Genomic DNA, 17,136 nt, shown 5'->3' with positions numbered 1-17,136 from the left:
TCCCTTCTAGTAAATTGCATTTTAACAACTAACTCTCCACTCCCGATGAGCTTATTCACTTTGCCTGTTCGCAACACAAGACACGCTGCCAACGGTAATTTTAATCTTCCGATCCATCACAACACATACGGTGAGAGATTGAGTTCATTGGGACGAAATTCTGGAATACATTGCCACTGGAAATAAAGCTTGCCAGAAATTTTAAACTGTCTTCGAAATTATATTTCTTGCATAATCAAGTAATGATGTGATTTCTCTTTTTTGTTTCTGTGTTTTCATTTTGTCTGAACTCCCCGCGTATAGTTTGCTGAAATGCTGGTGTGCAGCTTCCTTATACGTTTGCCCAAATGCCTTGTTTTGCATCCGACCGGACACTGGATGCTTTTGCTGTCTTATTTCTCTGTTTTAACTTTTCTCTTTTGTTACTTTACATATTTATGCGGTTGCCTAAATGCCTTGTTTTGTATTGGACCGGACACTAGCCATGTAGGCTATCGCTCCAAATATTTTGTACAATTTTTCCTTGAATTATGAAATAAAGCTTCTTTTCATTTAAAAAAAAAGGACCTAGATATGTCAGCTTCTGATCTCATATCTGCTGCTTGCATACATATTACTGCACTGAAATGAAATAGCTCTGTCTGCTAAAAACGAAAGCACGATTACTAAATTGGAATGTAATAAGTAATGCAAAGCATTCAGCAAAAGTGTATGTGCAGTAAATGTACTGCACTGGAGCAAGTCAATGCAAATGTAAATCGTAAACCTCATAAAGATACGGTGCCAGCTCCCGTCTCAGGGAGAGTTTGTATTACATTAAGAATAAAAGATACAGTAGGTGCTTTTTTAGTATTGCACGCAGCAAAACAATCATAAAAGCATTCCACATGCCTTCAGTCCGCCGGAAGGCATAGCTGTAGCAGTTATCGTTCCATGTACATGGGCTGTTTCTACAGCCCCATCTATCACGTCTAATCGACGGCACGTGACGGGTGATACGCGGAGCGAATGCCGCTCCCAGACTCAGATAGCCGATCCGCGTCGCCCACAAGGGCAGCAGTTGGCGAGAGCTCAGCGCTGACATGGCTCGCTTCTCCGTTCTCGCTTCTCTGTTTGTGTCGCTAGCGTGGGCCAACAGCGCTTTCAGCAGCCCATCCTTCGTCGTAGACTACAACAACAACGTCTTCCTCAAGGATGGTAAACCCTTCCGCTACGTTTCCGGTTCCCTACACTACTTCCGGGTCCCCAGACAGTACTGGAGAGATCGCATGGAGAAGATGAGGCTCGCCGGTCTCAACGCGCTCCAGACTTACGTGGAATGGAGCGGTCACGAAGTGGAGCCTGGGAAGTTCAACTTCGAAGGCGACTACGACCTGAAGGCTTTCCTGGACACCGCCAAGGAGGTCGGGTTGCTCGTGGTATTCAGGCCTGGTCCCTACATATGCGCCGAGCGGGACAACGGTGGGCTGCCCTACTGGCTCCTGAGGTTGAACCCCAACATGAAGTACAGGTCTTCGGACCCTTCTTACATCTCGCGAGTGGACAAGTGGTTCAGCGTGTTACTGCCGATGGTCGAGCCCTACCTCTACAAGAACGGCGGACCCATCATCACCGTTCAGGTCGAGAACGAGTACGGACAGTACGTTGGGTGCGACAAAGTTTACATGCAGCATCTCGTCAACATTACGCAGCGGTACCTGGGACAAGACGTCATCCTTTTCAGGACGAACGCGCCAAGTGACACTGCATACAAATGCGACTATGCGAACGGTACGTTGGTGACGGCCGACTTCGGCTCTGGTGCGAATGTGGACGTTATGTTCTCGACGATGCGAAGGGCTATGAAACAGGGGCCCCTCGTCGTCACAGAGTACTATCCCGGTTGGATGGACCACTGGGGAGGAAAACACGCCAAAGTCGACCAGAACTTGGTACTGAGGACCTTCGAGAAGATCCTGGAACGTAACGCGTCTGTCAATTTTTACATGTTTCACGGCGGCACCAACTTTGGGTTCACGAATGGAGCCAATCCGCCTCCTCAGCCGACAAGCTACGACTACGGATCGCCGTTGACAGAGGCAGGCGACCCGAACGATACGTACTTCAAGATCAGAGATATTGTGGGACGCTACCTACCTCTGCCCAACGGAACTCTGCCGGTTCCAGCACCCAAGCTCAAGCTCGGTTCCGTAAAGCTCGAGTCTTGCGCGACGCTAGATGATATACGTGCTTTTTGTCGCGAGCACGGCTATATAAAGCCGGTGTCGTCCCAACGGCCCATGACGTTCGAAGAGCTGGGTCACGCTTTCGGCTACGTGGTGTACACGACGAGAGTCCCGTTCCGGCCAGCGAGTCCAGCCAGTCTGGCGGTGCCGGGAATCAAGAACAGGGGCTATGTGTTCACGCCACAGACCAGGACGGTTCTGGCCACGGACCAGCTCGTGTACAGCGTGCCGGTGGTTGTCAAGGAGGGAGAGAACGTTACGATTCTCGTTGAGAACACTGGGAGGCTCAACTACGGCTTGGGAAACCACGACCCCAAGGTAAGCAAATGCAGCGGAGCCTTGCAACGAGATAACGTTAACGAAGTTTTCAGATAACTTAAACAAGGGTAAATGGATCGGATGTTTTCCAAGGCTAACATCGTCGCGTTGTAACTCTTATGTGCTCAAGAGATCCGCAATTTAACAAAGGCGGGGATGAACTTTAATTTCATTTACATTTCATTTCGTTCATTGTTTACTTAATGTGGGGCGCAGATTGGTTTTCAATGGCGAGCATTCAAACCCGACATCGCAATAAGGCAAAAGTTATGCCACGCAAAGAGCTCTGTACCTTGTCGTATAACAACCGAACGAGATGCAGTTTGCACGTCATCACATAGGCTCCGCATAGCTTACAGGACACTTCAGACGCTATTAGAGGGTGGCACATATGCCAGCATAGCAAGTAGTGTGTGGTTGTAAGCATTTATATATATACAGGGCGTCACTATCTTGCAAAGCACCGGGCCTCAGTAATTGAGCGCCGAGTAGGTTACCACGTATGAGTACCACGAGTCTCAATATCAACCTTGCAACAATTTTATGGTGTGAACGCTCACGTGCTCAATATTGGCGAGTAGGTAGACGGGTCCGAGTAAACAACCTCGTATGTAAAATTAGAAGATGTAAGCGATGGACGACTAACGATACCAGTATGTAAGATAATACAAAAAAGCTGTTCTACAGGTTGCCTCGCGACCAGGTCCTAAAAATATGAGAAGAAAGCAATGTAATGTGCACGCCTTATTTAGAGAACTGCTCTGGGACGGTTTTAGCGTCTCTGTGCGAAGCAGCGTTAGTTAAAATCTGAAGAGCTTCAGTTTAATCTATTTTGTAACATTTTTCTTGACGATTATTTGACACCGCCGCTTCCTTTCTCGACTAGGTGCCATTTCACCTCCCTTCATTCAACAGTTTTACAGTAACCCTCATGTTCATCTTCGTGATCACCGCTTATGAATCACAACAACCAAGAATGCAACGAATAAATAGTCGTAAAACACGCTAAGGCGCCCGTGTGCTGTGCGATGTCAGTGCACGTTAAAGATCCCCAGGTGGTCGAAATTATTCCGGAGCCCTCCACTACGGCACCTATTCTTCCTTTCCTCTTTCACTCACTCCTTTATCCCTTCCCTTACGGCGCGGTTCAGGTGTCCGCTGATATATGAGACAGATACTGCGCCATTTGCTTCGCCAGAAACCAATTATTATATTATTAACGTATCTGGAAACATGGCTGCTCTAAATGTGGTGAAATCAGAGCAAAGAGCTAACCCCAAAAGTTAAAGCGGCACACATCTGGCGTTATCTTTTCAGGGAATTATCTCGGACGTCACTCTGAACAACCACGTCCTCACCGGCTGGACCATGGAGCCGCTTCCTTTGAGCAACGGACAGCTTCCCTCCGCCGTTAGCCACCTGGTGGACGCCTTCGGTGCCTCGAACGCGGATCCATACTGCAGCGCTCCGGGAGCGTTTTTCGGCAGCTTCGCGCTGCCCGAAGGACAGAGGCCCCTGGACACTTTCCTCGACCCGACGGGATGGGGCAAGGGCGTCGCATTCGTCAACGGCTTTAACTTGGGAAGATACTGGCCCAGCATCGGACCGCAGGTAGGGTCAAAGTGCGCTGTTTATTATGTACCGCACTCTGTGTGGTTACTGAGACGGAAGTAGACACAGCCAAGCGGGTCGCTTAAAATTGAACTTCAGAAATGCGACATAAAAAAAACAGACAGCGACACAAATGTATGAAGGAAGAAAAAGAAAAGGACAGATGTTCCCAAAGCAAAGAAAAAAATAACCCGAAAACAAAAGAAAAACATTGAAATAAGCGAACAAATATTGAATACATGTGCACCTGTCAATCACTTCATGCAAGTAAAAGTTAACGGCCCAAATCGGGAACACTGAAACGTGAAATGGTGTGTCTCCTGTGCGCAATCCACAAAACTAGCTAGCTTAAGAATTATTTGTTAGGCAGCTCCAAACCAAGCAAAATAACTTTACTCCGAACGGTGCATTGAAAGCGCTTTCTGGATTAGGAGATTGTGTTACTCTAGGGACAATTGGAATCTTTGTCTTCCGAACAGAAAAAAAAGTTGATATCTCAGTGTCATCATTTCCTTCGTACACCGGAAACGTAATCAGACCTGTCTGCTCTTACAACTTGAAATGCAAGGTTATTACGCACACCTTGTTGTAGAGCGCATTAACGGACATGGAGTTTGATCAGTACGCTGCACAGCCTGCATAACCTGCATAAACTGCATAACGTGCGCAGGTGACCCTGTACGTTCCTGGCGTGCTGCTCCGACCGTACCCGCAGAAGAACGTCGTCATGCTCTTCGAAACCGAGTCCACACCAGGAGAGAACCGGACAATCAGTTTTGTGGACGTGCCCAACATTGACGGACCTGTGCCCAGCGGTTCGACGCACTAAGCCGTCTCCGCCGGCGTCTGGAGTCCAGGGCACACAAGTACAGTTAGAGCCAGTAAAACAAGGACGAAATGATTTACACTGAGCCACGATTCGGCCTCATCCTTGTCGTCACCTTTGTCAAGCAACAGCAGAGCTTTACAAGGAGCCATTTGAATGTATATTGATCTGAAAAACTGAGTGCAACTTTTCCCTAGAGGTTCCACCTGGGAAAAACAAGCAGCATACCGAGCAAGACTTGGTTTATGGTTTTATGGGGGTTTAACGTCCCAAAGCGACTCTGGCTATGAGAGACGCCGTAGTGAAGGGCTCCGGGAATTTCGACCACCTGGTGTTCTTTAACGTGCACTGACATCGCACAGTACACGGGCCTCTAGAATTTCGCCTCCATCGAAATTCGACCGCCGCAGCCGGGATCGAACCCTCGTCTTTGGGGCCAGCAGCCGAGCGCAATAACCACTCAGCCACCGCGGCGGCCGCAGCAAGACTTGCGCCCTTTAAAAAAAAATATTGAGGGACACTTCAGTTCAGCTAAAGATCATGACACGATGGTTTTAAAGGGTCCCTATGGTCAGCTTGTGGGTCCCCTGGCGCACCTCTTCGCTGACATCGACACGCTTGTTGCCATGACACACTGCTTTATAACATATCGTCCACATGAATTGGTCACATTAATTAATGTTCTTAATTAACTAAGTGTTCCTGTAATGAGATTCGCCTACTGTGAGGTGCGAGGTGCTCGTGCAAGGCCTCTATTTATCCAGCTTAAGGGTATCCAGCTTTAGGGTAACGGAGTGGACTCCAAGAGAAGGCAAGCGTAGCAGGGGGCGGCAGAAAGTCAGGTGGGCGGATGAGATTAAGTTTGCCCTTACAAAAATTTCTTTACACAGTCTATAGGCTGTCCACAAACTTCTGTCTATAAAGTCTATAGACTCTCTATAGACAAATTCTAGAGAACAGTGTATAGGCAATACAAATCCTCTAGATAGTCTATAGAGAGTCTATAGATTTATGGCTATACACTTTCAGTTGACTTTCGTCAATAGACAGTCTATAGACTGTGAATAGACAGAACGAAAGATCTATAGGAAGGCAATACAGTATACAAGAAGTCTATAGACCATTTTTGTAAGGGTACGTGGATATGGTGGACGCAGCTGGCAAATGGCAGGTTTAATTGCTGAGATATGGGAGAGGCGTTTGCCCTGCAGTGGGCGCAGTCAGGTTGACTATAATGATGATGACGATGATGATGATTAACACTTTTCAGCCTCAAAGAAAGAAAATAAACGTGCAGGTCATGTCCGCTGAACTGCGTATACGTTTTCGCCTAATTTTCAGCTAACGTTTACATCTAAAATGTTTAAAAACGACTCTTCACAAATGCCTCAAGACACCTGTTTCGCTGCAGCCCAAAGCTCCATTCACTCCAGCGTGCAGTCGCTTCAAAGAGGTATTAGATGTACAAAATCGAACGCGGTTTGTTGGCCGAAGCCGTAAATGGCACAAAACGGCTTCCGGTTATCAGTAAACATAACGCGTAAGACCCGTCAACTAAAGAAATAAAGCCTCGCACATCGTGCTATCGATACAAAATGACAAGCAAGGACAAATTGCTTCCGAGGAAACGTACCCTATCAAAACCAAAATACGTCAAGGACAGCAGTATTTTTAAAAGTATTTTTATTTATTTGACAGTCACAAGGCTTAACAACGCAAGCCATCAAAGCGTCTCAGATGAATATTCCTTCGCTGACGCAGCCGCAGGGCAGAATATGAAAGACGGCAAGAAGCCAGGTGCGACCGAGAACTTTTCAAGCTATTTTCAAACGTCTTTCTTCTTTCTCTCTCTCTCTCTCTCTTTTTCACGGATATGTACCCACATTACACGGGAGGTCGCTAACAGAGCAATAGACGCTCCCCGAGGCCCTCGCAAAATAGACACAAGTGGTGCGCCTGTTTCTTCCATTGGCCTCCACGCCGTCATAAACCGGAGATGGATCGTCGCAATCCTAGGGCGCACAGGTGTTGAAACAAGTGTTGGGTACAATAGCCAAACGGGCGAGTTGGTGGTACATATTGGTGGCAAACAGCGCAAGTCCTGTATTTTCTTCCGCTCTGTCCGCGTCCTTGCGCTGTTTGCCACCAAAGTGTTGGGTAGTCGAGAAGCCTGTGCGCCAGGCATGGCTCGCATTTGGCCTTTTCTAATCGGCCTCGTCGGCCCACTGCTCCCAGTTAACGACGCGTCAAGACTGAGATCCTTCACCGTAGACTACCGCAACAACCGCTTCCTCAAGGATGGCAAGCCCTTCCGTTTCATTTCCGGTTCTCTCCACTACTTCCGCATCCTCAAGCCGTACTGGAAGGACCGCATGCAGAAGATGAGGAAGGCCGGCCTCAACGCGGTGGAGATTTACGTCGAGTGGAGTGCTCACGAAGTGGAACCCGGAAAGTTCGACTTCAAAGGTGGCGCCAACCTCAAGGCTTTCCTGGACACCGCCAAGAAGGTCGGGCTGCTCGTGATATTCAGGCCGGGTCCGTACATATGCGCCGAGCGGGACAACGGTGGGCTGCCCTACTGGCTCCTGAGGTTGAACCCCAACATGAAGTACAGGTCTTCAGACCCTTCTTACATCTCGCGAGTGGACAAGTGGTTCGATGTCCTGTTCCCCATGGTCAAAGGTTACCTCTACAAGAACGGAGGCCCCATCATCATGGTTCAGGTCGAGAACGAGTACGGTCAACTCGGCGTATGCGACAAGGCTTACATGGAGCATCTGGTTAACATTACCCAACACCACTTCGGGAGAGACGTCGTGCTCTTTAGGACGGATCTTGTGCGGGAAGATTACTACCAGTGCGACCACGTCCCTGGTACGTTGGTAGCAGCAGACTTTGGTAGCCGCGACAACGTCGACGCTATGTTTAAAATAGTCAGGAAGGCGATGACGCAAGGGCCTCTTGTTGTCGCCGAATACTATTCTGGTTGGTTCGATAACTGGGGTACCAAGCACAGTAGAATCGATCCGAACTTGGTAGCCATCACACTGGACAGAGCGTTGCAGTATAATGCGTCCGTGAACTTCTACATGTTTCACGGCGGCACAAACTTCGCTTTTACAAACGGAGCGAATCCACGGCCTCATCCGACGAGTTACGACTACGCCGCACCTCTGACGGAAGCGGGTGATCCTACAGATGCCTATTTCAAGATAAGAGAGGTTGTCGGACGCTATCTGCCTTTGCCCAGGGGACCTTTGCCTGTCCCGGAACCCAAGCTCAAGATTGGTCCTGTACATCTGGTATCGTGCGCGTCCCTGGATAGCATGATCGCCAGTTGGCGGCACCAGGGACACATCAAGCCGGTCATGTCCACTAGTCCGAAGACCTTCGAGGAACTCAGCCACGCTTACGGTTACGTTCTGTACACGGCAAAGGTGCCTTTTTGGCCCCACAGTCCAGCAGTTCTCTTGGTACCGGGTGTAAAAAACAGAGGCTACGTATTCACGAAGCAAAGCAGAGCGGTGTTAAGCACTGATCGGGGTGTGTACAACGTGTCTATTGTTGTCCAGCCTGGGGAGGACATCAAGGTTCTCGTAGAGAACACAGGAAGGATAAACTATGGACTTGCAAATCACGACCCAAAGGTAAGCAATTCTGTGCGAAACTTCGAGGCTCGGGACGAAAAACTCAGAAATCGAATGCTAATAGAAGAATGTTTACTGTACCATAAAATTTCATGACGTGACTCGCATGCCATCCATCGCTTAAAGGCAGTGCATTAAGATTACTGTCAACGAATTAAGTTAATCATTGGTGCCACGCTGGCTGATGTTTTCGCCTTTAAATAATGCGTTTACGTTTAATGCTGAGGCAAGGAAGACCACTTAATGATATTACGAAGCTCTCCGCATTAAATTCTAGATCCTTCAAAAAAGAAAGAAGCTTTTAAATAGCTTCACAGACATGTCCGGCACCAAAAGATCTTACCGTGCATGCGGAAGTTGCTGATTACTACATAGACGTCCAGCGAATCAGATCCCCCAGCAGGTCGGCTAGAGATCAGTCATGGATGGTCAGTGCAGCATTGAATTGGCGCAACTTTTGTCGGCTGATTGACTAGACAAGCCTCTTGCTGATTTTATTTTGTTCACATATTAACGATGACTGCCTACTTCAGGTCACGCAGCGAGGGGCTTCTAAGAAGATTTTGCGCGCTCAGATGGACCTAGGTGAAAAGAAGAGGTCCGCGATCAGCACAGCGCTCAAAGCGCAGATGCAAACACTTCCGGCGCGAATGCCAACTAGCGAGGTTTCATTAGATAGACGTGAAGTTAACAACGTTTACAACGACATATTCTTCTATAGGGACTCCGTTTCACTTCAGCAATAAAATTGAGGGTAATGGTACGGGAGGAGGCCCCAAAGTTGAACTGTCTGCTTGAGGTTCTGCTTAATTTTCGTACCCTAGGTTAAACTCCTCCGTGAATCGTGGCAGTGAATTGCAAAATAAATTTGTTTATGATTGGTTGGTTTAAAAGGGTTTAACGTCCCAAAGCGACTCAGGCTATGAGGGACGCCGTAGTGAAGGGCTCCGGAAATTTCGACCACCTGGGGTTCTTTAACGTGCACTGACTTCGCACAGTACACAGGCCTCTAGAATTTCGCCTCAATCGAAATTCGACCGCCGCGGCCGGGATCGAACCCGCGTCTTTCGGGCCAGCAGCCGAGCGCCGTAACCACTCAGCCACCGCGGCGGCTGCACAAGAAAAAAAAATTACTGAAGCATGGAAAGTGCAGGCGCTCTCTCAGATCGTTCCTTGAAGAGCGTGCAAGGAAAACTAGGCGTCAGTTTAACTGAGTTTTAATCTATACGTAAGATGTCACGTGAGAATTATTTTCGAAGACACGCTCAGTTAATAAATGAGGCGACATGCGCCCTAAAACTCAAAGCGTACAGTTTTCGCAGATGAAATACAAGAAAGTTCCCGCGTTGAGGTCTACTACTTGGCTTGCTGTCTCCAGCTTTTTTGCCATAAATGTTCAAAAAGGTCCTCCTCTGGGCTATGAGATTTTTTCCGAAATATATATTTAATTGAAAACGTCATTTTAAATTTAAAGTTTGGGACTTCTTCTCACAGGCGGCGCTTTATTCGCTTTATTGACAAAACATGGCGCCCCGTGGAGTGTGGCAAAAATTCTTCGGCTACAGGTTGTAAACAAATGAACGTGGGGGACGCAGACGTGATCGGGTTCCACGAGGAGCCAGCTGCGCCTGCGAGCGGCAAGTGTGTGCTTGACAACTGGCGCCATCTCTCTTATGCGACTGTCACTAACAGGAACTGAACTGCACATGCGCTGCAGGAGCCGGTGGTTTCGTTTTAAGCCACTGTAGCTGGAGTAGAACCTATGTCTATAAATGCGCGAGAAAATAAAATCACAGTGAGCATATAATAAGGAGGATTGTCCGGATATATCTGATCCACCGCGAAGTGGGTGCCGTTTACGAATAATCATGAATTGAACCTAGTACAGACAGGGGATGTGGATGCGAAGTGTACACGTAGTTTCACACTTAAAGGGAACACGGGAGCCTGTGACTGCGCTCCTCAATGAGCCAATGCGTCCGGCGCGGCCGTGCATCGAAGCAAAATGGCGCCGGCAAAGAGGGACCTGAAGGAGGTACTTCAGGTCTTCTGCCTCCTTGCTTCGACGCGTGGTCCCGTCGGACGCACTGGCGCTCCGCGGAGCACTGCCACGCGCTCCCATGTTCCCTCTAACTGTGAAACAAGCTGTACGTGCTGAAAACGTAGCCACACCCGGCCTGAAATACAAACCGCGCGGTGAGGCCGCACTCGAGAGCTTGTGACACGTGCTGACAACTTATTAGCGGAGATCGCGGATACGACTCGGAACAATACACCACATAATTAAAGACGATATCTGGCTTGTTGCGAGGTTGAAAGGGATGACTATCCCCGTGGATCACGGAGAATAGCTATCGGCTCACAGTCCACGCCACACAGGCTATCAGCAAGATATTGATAATCGCCGCCTTCTGACTGTGGTGGTTGAATTGGTGTGATGATGGTTGGAATATCGCGAAGCTACCGCTTCAGCGTGCTGTACGCAGACATAACAGAAATTTTGAATAACTTTCTCATCTCAAGATGTGGCCCAAGCGCAGTTAGACCATAGCTGTAGTATCTCTATAGATGAAGCAACGTCTGAAGAGGGTGTGCTTCGAGGGAGCTCTATGGAAAGAGAACAATCTAAGAAAACGAGAAACACCTTGATTTGAACGCATAATCTTTCCCATCCGTGGCTAAAAAGAAATATTGCAGCCCCATAGGAAAATCTTACTGAACACCCCTGAAAGATAATTTATAGTGAATATCATTGATTCTGGCAATTCTGAGTCGAATTTAGTCCAAGGCACACCTTACCTATCAGCCACAGCACTTGCAAGACGACGATTTGGGAACGCGTGCAACCAATTTTTTTTTACTTATCCCTATGTCTCCTGAGTTCCTCGCGCCTGCCCAATAAGTTATAACTTTAACGCGTACATATCATGATATTCTTCGATTTTAACTCCCCCCCCTCCCACCCATTCTGTCTTCCTATATATAATTAGCCCATCGTCCCATTCTACCGGTTCAAGGCAGCCAACTGGAACCTCCTTCAGGTCAATCTTTAGTTATCTTCCCCAATCTCTGTCTTGTCCTTAGCTCATTACGTTACTTACTCGACAACAAAGCTTGTGTTATTAAGAGATGTACCGCCATCTAAACAGAAGATAAATTTTGAATCTTAAGCAGTTGTCTACCTCGGTTGGTCATCCGCAATCTTAGGAATGCTGGACGCGGCCCCTGGAGATCATATATATAACCAGTTCTTGACACTTGTACCGTTTCTGGCGCCCAATTTGAAAGCCATGCGAAAAAAATGAAGTACAGACGACCAATGCGATTGATGTGGCCGAGCATGCGTTAGCATTAGTGTTCCACCCGAGCGGAGCGTCCACTGCCGCTGACAGGTTCAGACCGTGCGAGCGGGTGGCGTGATCCAGTCCGCCAGTCACCGTGTGACACGTCATAACCCCGCTCCCTTTCCTGATTTAATCCACCAATCACAATGCGACACGCCGCACCTCCTTTCCAATCATCCCCGAACCGTCACCTCCCACCCTCTATCCGTCTTCCTACCCCAATTTTCCGTCTATCTCACGTCCTGTTAAAGCGGAGAGAGGATTTTCTCTCCCCTTTTCTGCCTGCCGACCGAAGCTGGTAGAAACATGAGAGTTCTAATGCTAACGCACTGAAACGTTTATGAGGCTGTGCACCAGGATACAACCAGTTACAAACTGCGCACGCTACAGATTTCTGATTATTTGTAACTGGTAGCGCCAAAATTGATTCACAGTTTCTTAGAGCTCCTTCCCCTTTACCCTCTCCGCCTAAGGCGAAGATTTCCAGCGGCGTTCGGTTCCCATTGCAGGGGATCACAAAGCCAGCCTACCTGGACGGCCGTGCTCTCACCCACTGGACAATGGAACCCTTACCGCTGAACAACGCACGAGCCGTGAAACGCCTGGCGGCTGCCTTGAGAACTTCGAAAGCGGAGAAGCCCTGCTCCGCTCCCGGCACTTTTTACGGCAGTTTCACGCTGCCCAAATGGCCGGACATCAAGGACTGTAGCAGCGTCTTTGATGATGTTATCGGTAGTAGTAGTGATGGCAGCAACAGTACTAAAGGAGCGTTTTCAGCCCGAGCAGGCAAACACACTGTTGCCGACACTTTCCTGGACATGACGGGCTGGGGAAAGGGCGTCGTCTTCATCAACGGCTTCAATCTGGGCAGGTACTGGCCGAGCATGGGCCCGCAGGTCAGTGCAAGAGTGATGTACGCAGCGTGAAGTTGAGCACTAAAGTATTAAGCTAACTTATCATGCACGCCAACGCTTTATTGACTGCGATTCTCCTGCTGACAACTTTAATTACTTTCCAGCATTCATCATCATCATCATTATCATCATCAGCCTTACTACACCCACTGCAGGGCAAAGGCCTCTCCCATGTCTCTCCAATTAACCCTATCCTTTGCCAGCTGCATCCAGCCTTTGCCTGCAAACTTCTTAATCTCATCCGCCCACCTAACCTTCTGCCGCCCCCTGCTACGCTTACTTTCTCCTGGAACCCACTCCGTTACCCTTAAAGACCAGCGGTTATCTTGCCTTCGCATTACATGCCCTGCCCAAGCCCATTTCTTTCTCTTGATTTCGACTAGGATGTCATTAACCCGTGATTGTTCCCTCACCCACTCTGCCCGCTTCCGATCTCTTAACGTTACACCTATCATTTTTCTTTCCATGGCTCGCTGCGTTGTCCTTAACTTAAGCTGAACTCTTTTCGTTAGCCTCCACGTTTCTGCCCCGTAGGTGAGTACCGGTAAGATTATGCTGTTGTACACTTTCCTCTTGAGGGAAATTGGTAAACTGCCACTCATGATCTGCGAGAATTTGCCATATGCGCTCCACCCCATTCTTATCCTTCTAGTTATCTCATTCTCATGATCCGGATCAGCTGTCACTACCTGCCCTAAATAGACGTATTCCGGCACAATTTCTAGGCTCTCGCTGCCAATTGTGAACTGTTGTTCCCTTGCTAGGCTGTTGAGCATTACCTTGGTTTTCTGCATGTTAATTTTTAGACCCATCGATCTGCTCTGCCTGTCTAACTCGTTGATCATGATTTGCAGTTCACCTCCTGAGTGACTCAGCAAGGCAATGTCATCAGCAAATCGCAGATTATTTAGGTATTCTCCATTTATTCTTATTCCCAACTGTTCCCAATTCAGGCCTCGAAATACCTCCTGCAAACATGCGGTGAACAGCATTGGCGAGATCGTGTCTCCTTGCCTGACGCCCTTCCTTATTGGAATTTTATTGCTGACTTTATGGAGGACTATAGTAGCTGTGCAGTTGCTATATATATCTTCCAGTATTTTGACATAAGGCTCTTCTACCCCATGATTACGCAATGCCTGTATGACTGCTGAGGTTTCCACTGAGTCGAATGCTTTCTCGTAATCAATGAAAGCTATATATAGAGGTCGGTTATATTCTGCGCATTTCTCTATCACCTGATTGATAGTGTGAATATGATCTATTGTGGAATATCCTTTACGAAAGCCTGCCTGATCATTTCGTTGATTAAAGTCTAACGTTGCCCTGACTCTATTAGCGATTACCTTAGTAAATACTTTGTAGGCAACGGATAGTAAGCTGATCGGCCTGTAATTTTTCAAGTCCTTGGCGTCTCCCTTCTTATGAATTAAGATAATGTTTGCATTCTTCCAAGCTTCTGGTACAGTCGAGGTCATAAGGCATTGCGTATACAGGGTGGCTAGTTTCTCTAGCACGATGTCCCCTCCATCCTTCAACAGATCTGCTGTTACCTGATCCTCCTTAGCTGCTTTTCCCCTTTTCATTGCTTCTAAGGCTTTATTTACTTCATCTTTCGTTACTGGCGGGATGACGCATTGCTGTGCACTGCTGTCTTTCTCATTAGCGCTCTGATTACATTGGCTACTGTACAGGTCTGTGTAGAACTCTTCGGCTACGTTAACTATCTTATCCATATTGCTAATGACATTGCCCTGCTTGTCTCTTAATGCATACATCAGGTTTTTACCTATCCCTAGTTTCCTCTTCACTGTTTTTAGGCTACCTCCGTTCTTTATAGCATGCTCGATTCTCTCCATATTAAACTTCCTTATGTCGGCTACCTTGCGCTTATTTATTAACTTTGATAGCTCCGTTAGTTCTATTCTATCGGTAGTGTTAGATGCCTTCATGTTTTGGCGCTTCTTAATCAGATCTTTCGTCACCTGAGATAGCTTCCCGGTATCTTTTCGAACTGTCCTACAGCCTACTTCTACTGCGCACTCCATAATTATTGATGTCAGATTATCGGGCATTGAATGAACATCAAGATCATCTTCCTCAGTTAAAGCTGAATATCTGTTTTGCAGCGCTATCCTAAACTCCTGTGCTTTCCCTCTTACGGCTAACTCGTTAATGGTCTTCTTCTTCATTAGCTTCTTCCGATCCCTCTTCAAGTCTAAGCTAATTCTAGACCTTACCATTCTGTGGTCGCTACAACACAACATTCCGAGGACGGCCACATCCTGAATGATGCCAGGATTAGCGCATAGTATGAAGTCGATTTCATTTTTAATCTCACCATTGGGGCTCTTCCAGGTCCACTTCCTGTTTTATCGTTTGCGGAAGAAGGTATTCATGATCCGTAAATTATTTCTATCCGCGAATTCGACTAATAACTCTCCCCTGCTATTTCTAGAGCCTATCCCATAGTCACCTACCGCGTGGTCGTCAGCCTGCTTCTTGCCCACCTTCGCATTGAAGTCGCCCATCAGTACAGTGTACTGCGATTTTACTCTATTCATTGCTGATTCTACGTCCTCATAGAAGCTTTCAACGGTCTGGTCATCATGGCTGGATGTGGGTGCGTAGGCCTGCACCACTTTCAGCTTGTACCTCCTATTCAGCCTAATTACTATAGCTGCTACCCTCTCGTTAATACTGTAGAACTCCTCTACGTTGCCAGCTATATCCTTATTAATGAGGAAACCCACACCTAGTTCTCGTCTATCCTCTAACCCGCGATAGCACAGTACGTGTCCGTCCTTTAGTACTGTATACGCCTCACCTGTCCTCCTAACTTCGCTAAGCCCTATCACATCCCATTTAATTCCCGCTAGTTCCTCAAACAGCACTGCTAGGCTAGCCTCACTAGCTAAAGTTCTAGCGTTAAAAGTTGCCAGGTTCAGATTCCAATGGCGGCCTGTCCACTGCTATGACGCTAATTCCGGAATTCGGCCCAGGGCACTAACGGATTGGTCGACCAACGAAATGAAGCGTTGCTGATAACAGAAAGACACTCATGATCATGGTATTGAGCTTTATCTCACCAGTTGGAAGTCAAAGGAAATGCATTAGAAGCGGGTATGTTTTCTATAACTACGTTCTTACATGTCAGCGGCACATCGCCTGCGACCGAGACGGTTACGGTAGAGTGTTTCTTAAGGTATAAACAAGTGCTGTTGCAACTCCTATGGTTTCGCTTTCATCCCGGGCAAGCGATTTTCAGTGAATAAGGCGCGTGAGGCAATTCGCGAATGACCCATTCTGCTAACTGCAGTTGATGAGATACCGCAGGAATGTCTGAGCAATATTCAGGGAAATTTAGGAATGAGAATGACGTAGGCTGCCTCAAGAAAATAAAATTTTAAAATTCTCAGAGTATGCGGCTAAATCTGTAGTCTTCAGTTATTTTTTCATAAAGCACTCGCTCCCGCTTCCGCTGACGACAGCGTCCGAAATCTTTGCAGGTGACGTTGTACGTGCCAGGCGTACTATTGCGCCCGCATCCGCGCAAGAACGAGATCCTGATCTTCGAGACCGAGTCTCTGCCAATAGGGAACCTGACCGTCAACTTTGTGGACAGGCCCATTCTCGACTCCCCCGTGCCCGGAGACTAAGAACACTGGTGCACCATCACAGGGAACAAGTGAACGATGCACGAACCCGAGCAACTGCGTACACTACGGTTCGCACAAACTGAGGGATCTCAAAGGAACACAGACACCGAATTGTGGTCGTGTGTTCTTTCTCAGGAGGGATGCTAAAGACATTAGTAATCATAATTTGCCTTTATGGCACGGCTTCGCTGCGCCTCCGCACCTACACTCCTCACCCGAGCGCTAATGGCTAAAAACAAACTGCCACCTTGTACCACGCATGCGCAGTTCGTGTGGTGACATGCGCAAGCGACAGATGGCGACAGCTGCAAGCGTACACCTGCCATTTCGCGTGCGCAGTTGGCGCTTCGTGGGAGTGGATCGTTTCGTGACTTCGACGCCGACGTGCGTTTGATTCGAACCTGTTTCTGTGCAGCAGAAAAAAATTTCGCACACTCCGCAGAAGGCGCCAGTTGTCGTAGAAAAAGGCGAATTCGCCACGTAAGGTTAACCTACGCCCGGTACATAATTTATAATGAAATTTTTACGATGAATTGAATGTTTTTATTAGACAGTCTAAGTACCAGTGCTCAAACAGTGGTTATGACGTCAA

General features: G+C 47.8%; 2 protein-coding genes and 1 long non-coding RNA gene across 3 annotated transcripts in view; 2 read left to right on the top strand and 1 right to left on the bottom strand.

The window, feature by feature from the left end:
- The window catches only part of LOC144110653 (uncharacterized), a 462,868-nt gene that overhangs the window by 108,578 nt on the left and 337,154 nt on the right, over positions 1–17,136 (bottom strand). The gene's annotated exons all lie outside the window — the stretch shown is intronic.
- On the top strand, positions 1,027–5,065 carry LOC144110651 (beta-galactosidase-like). The gene is made up of 3 exons (XM_077643700.1): positions 1,027–2,543; positions 3,861–4,154; positions 4,825–5,065. The coding sequence occupies exons 1-3, from the start codon at positions 1,083–1,085 to the stop codon at positions 4,981–4,983; spliced, it is 1,914 nt and encodes a 637-aa protein (XP_077499826.1). The 5' UTR covers positions 1,027–1,082; the 3' UTR covers positions 4,984–5,065.
- LOC144109448 (beta-galactosidase-like) lies at positions 7,135–16,609 on the top strand. Its single transcript, XM_077642241.1, has 3 exons — positions 7,135–8,627; positions 12,481–12,867; positions 16,395–16,609. The coding sequence occupies exons 1-3, from the start codon at positions 7,164–7,166 to the stop codon at positions 16,542–16,544; spliced, it is 2,001 nt and encodes a 666-aa protein (XP_077498367.1). The 5' UTR covers positions 7,135–7,163; the 3' UTR covers positions 16,545–16,609.

The sequence above is a fragment of the Amblyomma americanum genome, chromosome 11 (genome assembly GCF_052857255.1).
Source record: "Amblyomma americanum isolate KBUSLIRL-KWMA chromosome 11, ASM5285725v1, whole genome shotgun sequence".
Lineage (NCBI taxonomy): Eukaryota > Metazoa > Arthropoda > Arachnida > Ixodida > Ixodidae > Amblyomma > Amblyomma americanum.
Note: the sequence above shows the minus strand (reverse complement) of the source record. Positions and strands in the feature narration are given on the sequence as shown.

Bases quoted from the DNA above. Each gene is read 5' to 3' on its own strand.
- LOC144110651 (XM_077643700.1), top strand. From the start codon at position 1,083: ATGGCTCGCTTCTCCGTTCTCGCTTCTCTGTTTGTGTCGCTAGCGTGG. The intron at 2,544-3,860 runs GTAAGCAAATGC...TTATCTTTTCAG, and splicing joins TGGGAAACCACGACCCCAAG to GGAATTATCTCGGACGTCAC. The intron at 4,155-4,824 runs GTAGGGTCAAAG...TAACGTGCGCAG, and splicing joins GGCCCAGCATCGGACCGCAG to GTGACCCTGTACGTTCCTGG.
- LOC144109448 (XM_077642241.1), top strand. From the start codon at position 7,164: ATGGCTCGCATTTGGCCTTTTCTAATCGGCCTCGTCGGCCCACTGCTC. The intron at 8,628-12,480 runs GTAAGCAATTCT...TTCCCATTGCAG, and splicing joins TTGCAAATCACGACCCAAAG to GGGATCACAAAGCCAGCCTA. The intron at 12,868-16,394 runs GTCAGTGCAAGA...AAATCTTTGCAG, and splicing joins GGCCGAGCATGGGCCCGCAG to GTGACGTTGTACGTGCCAGG.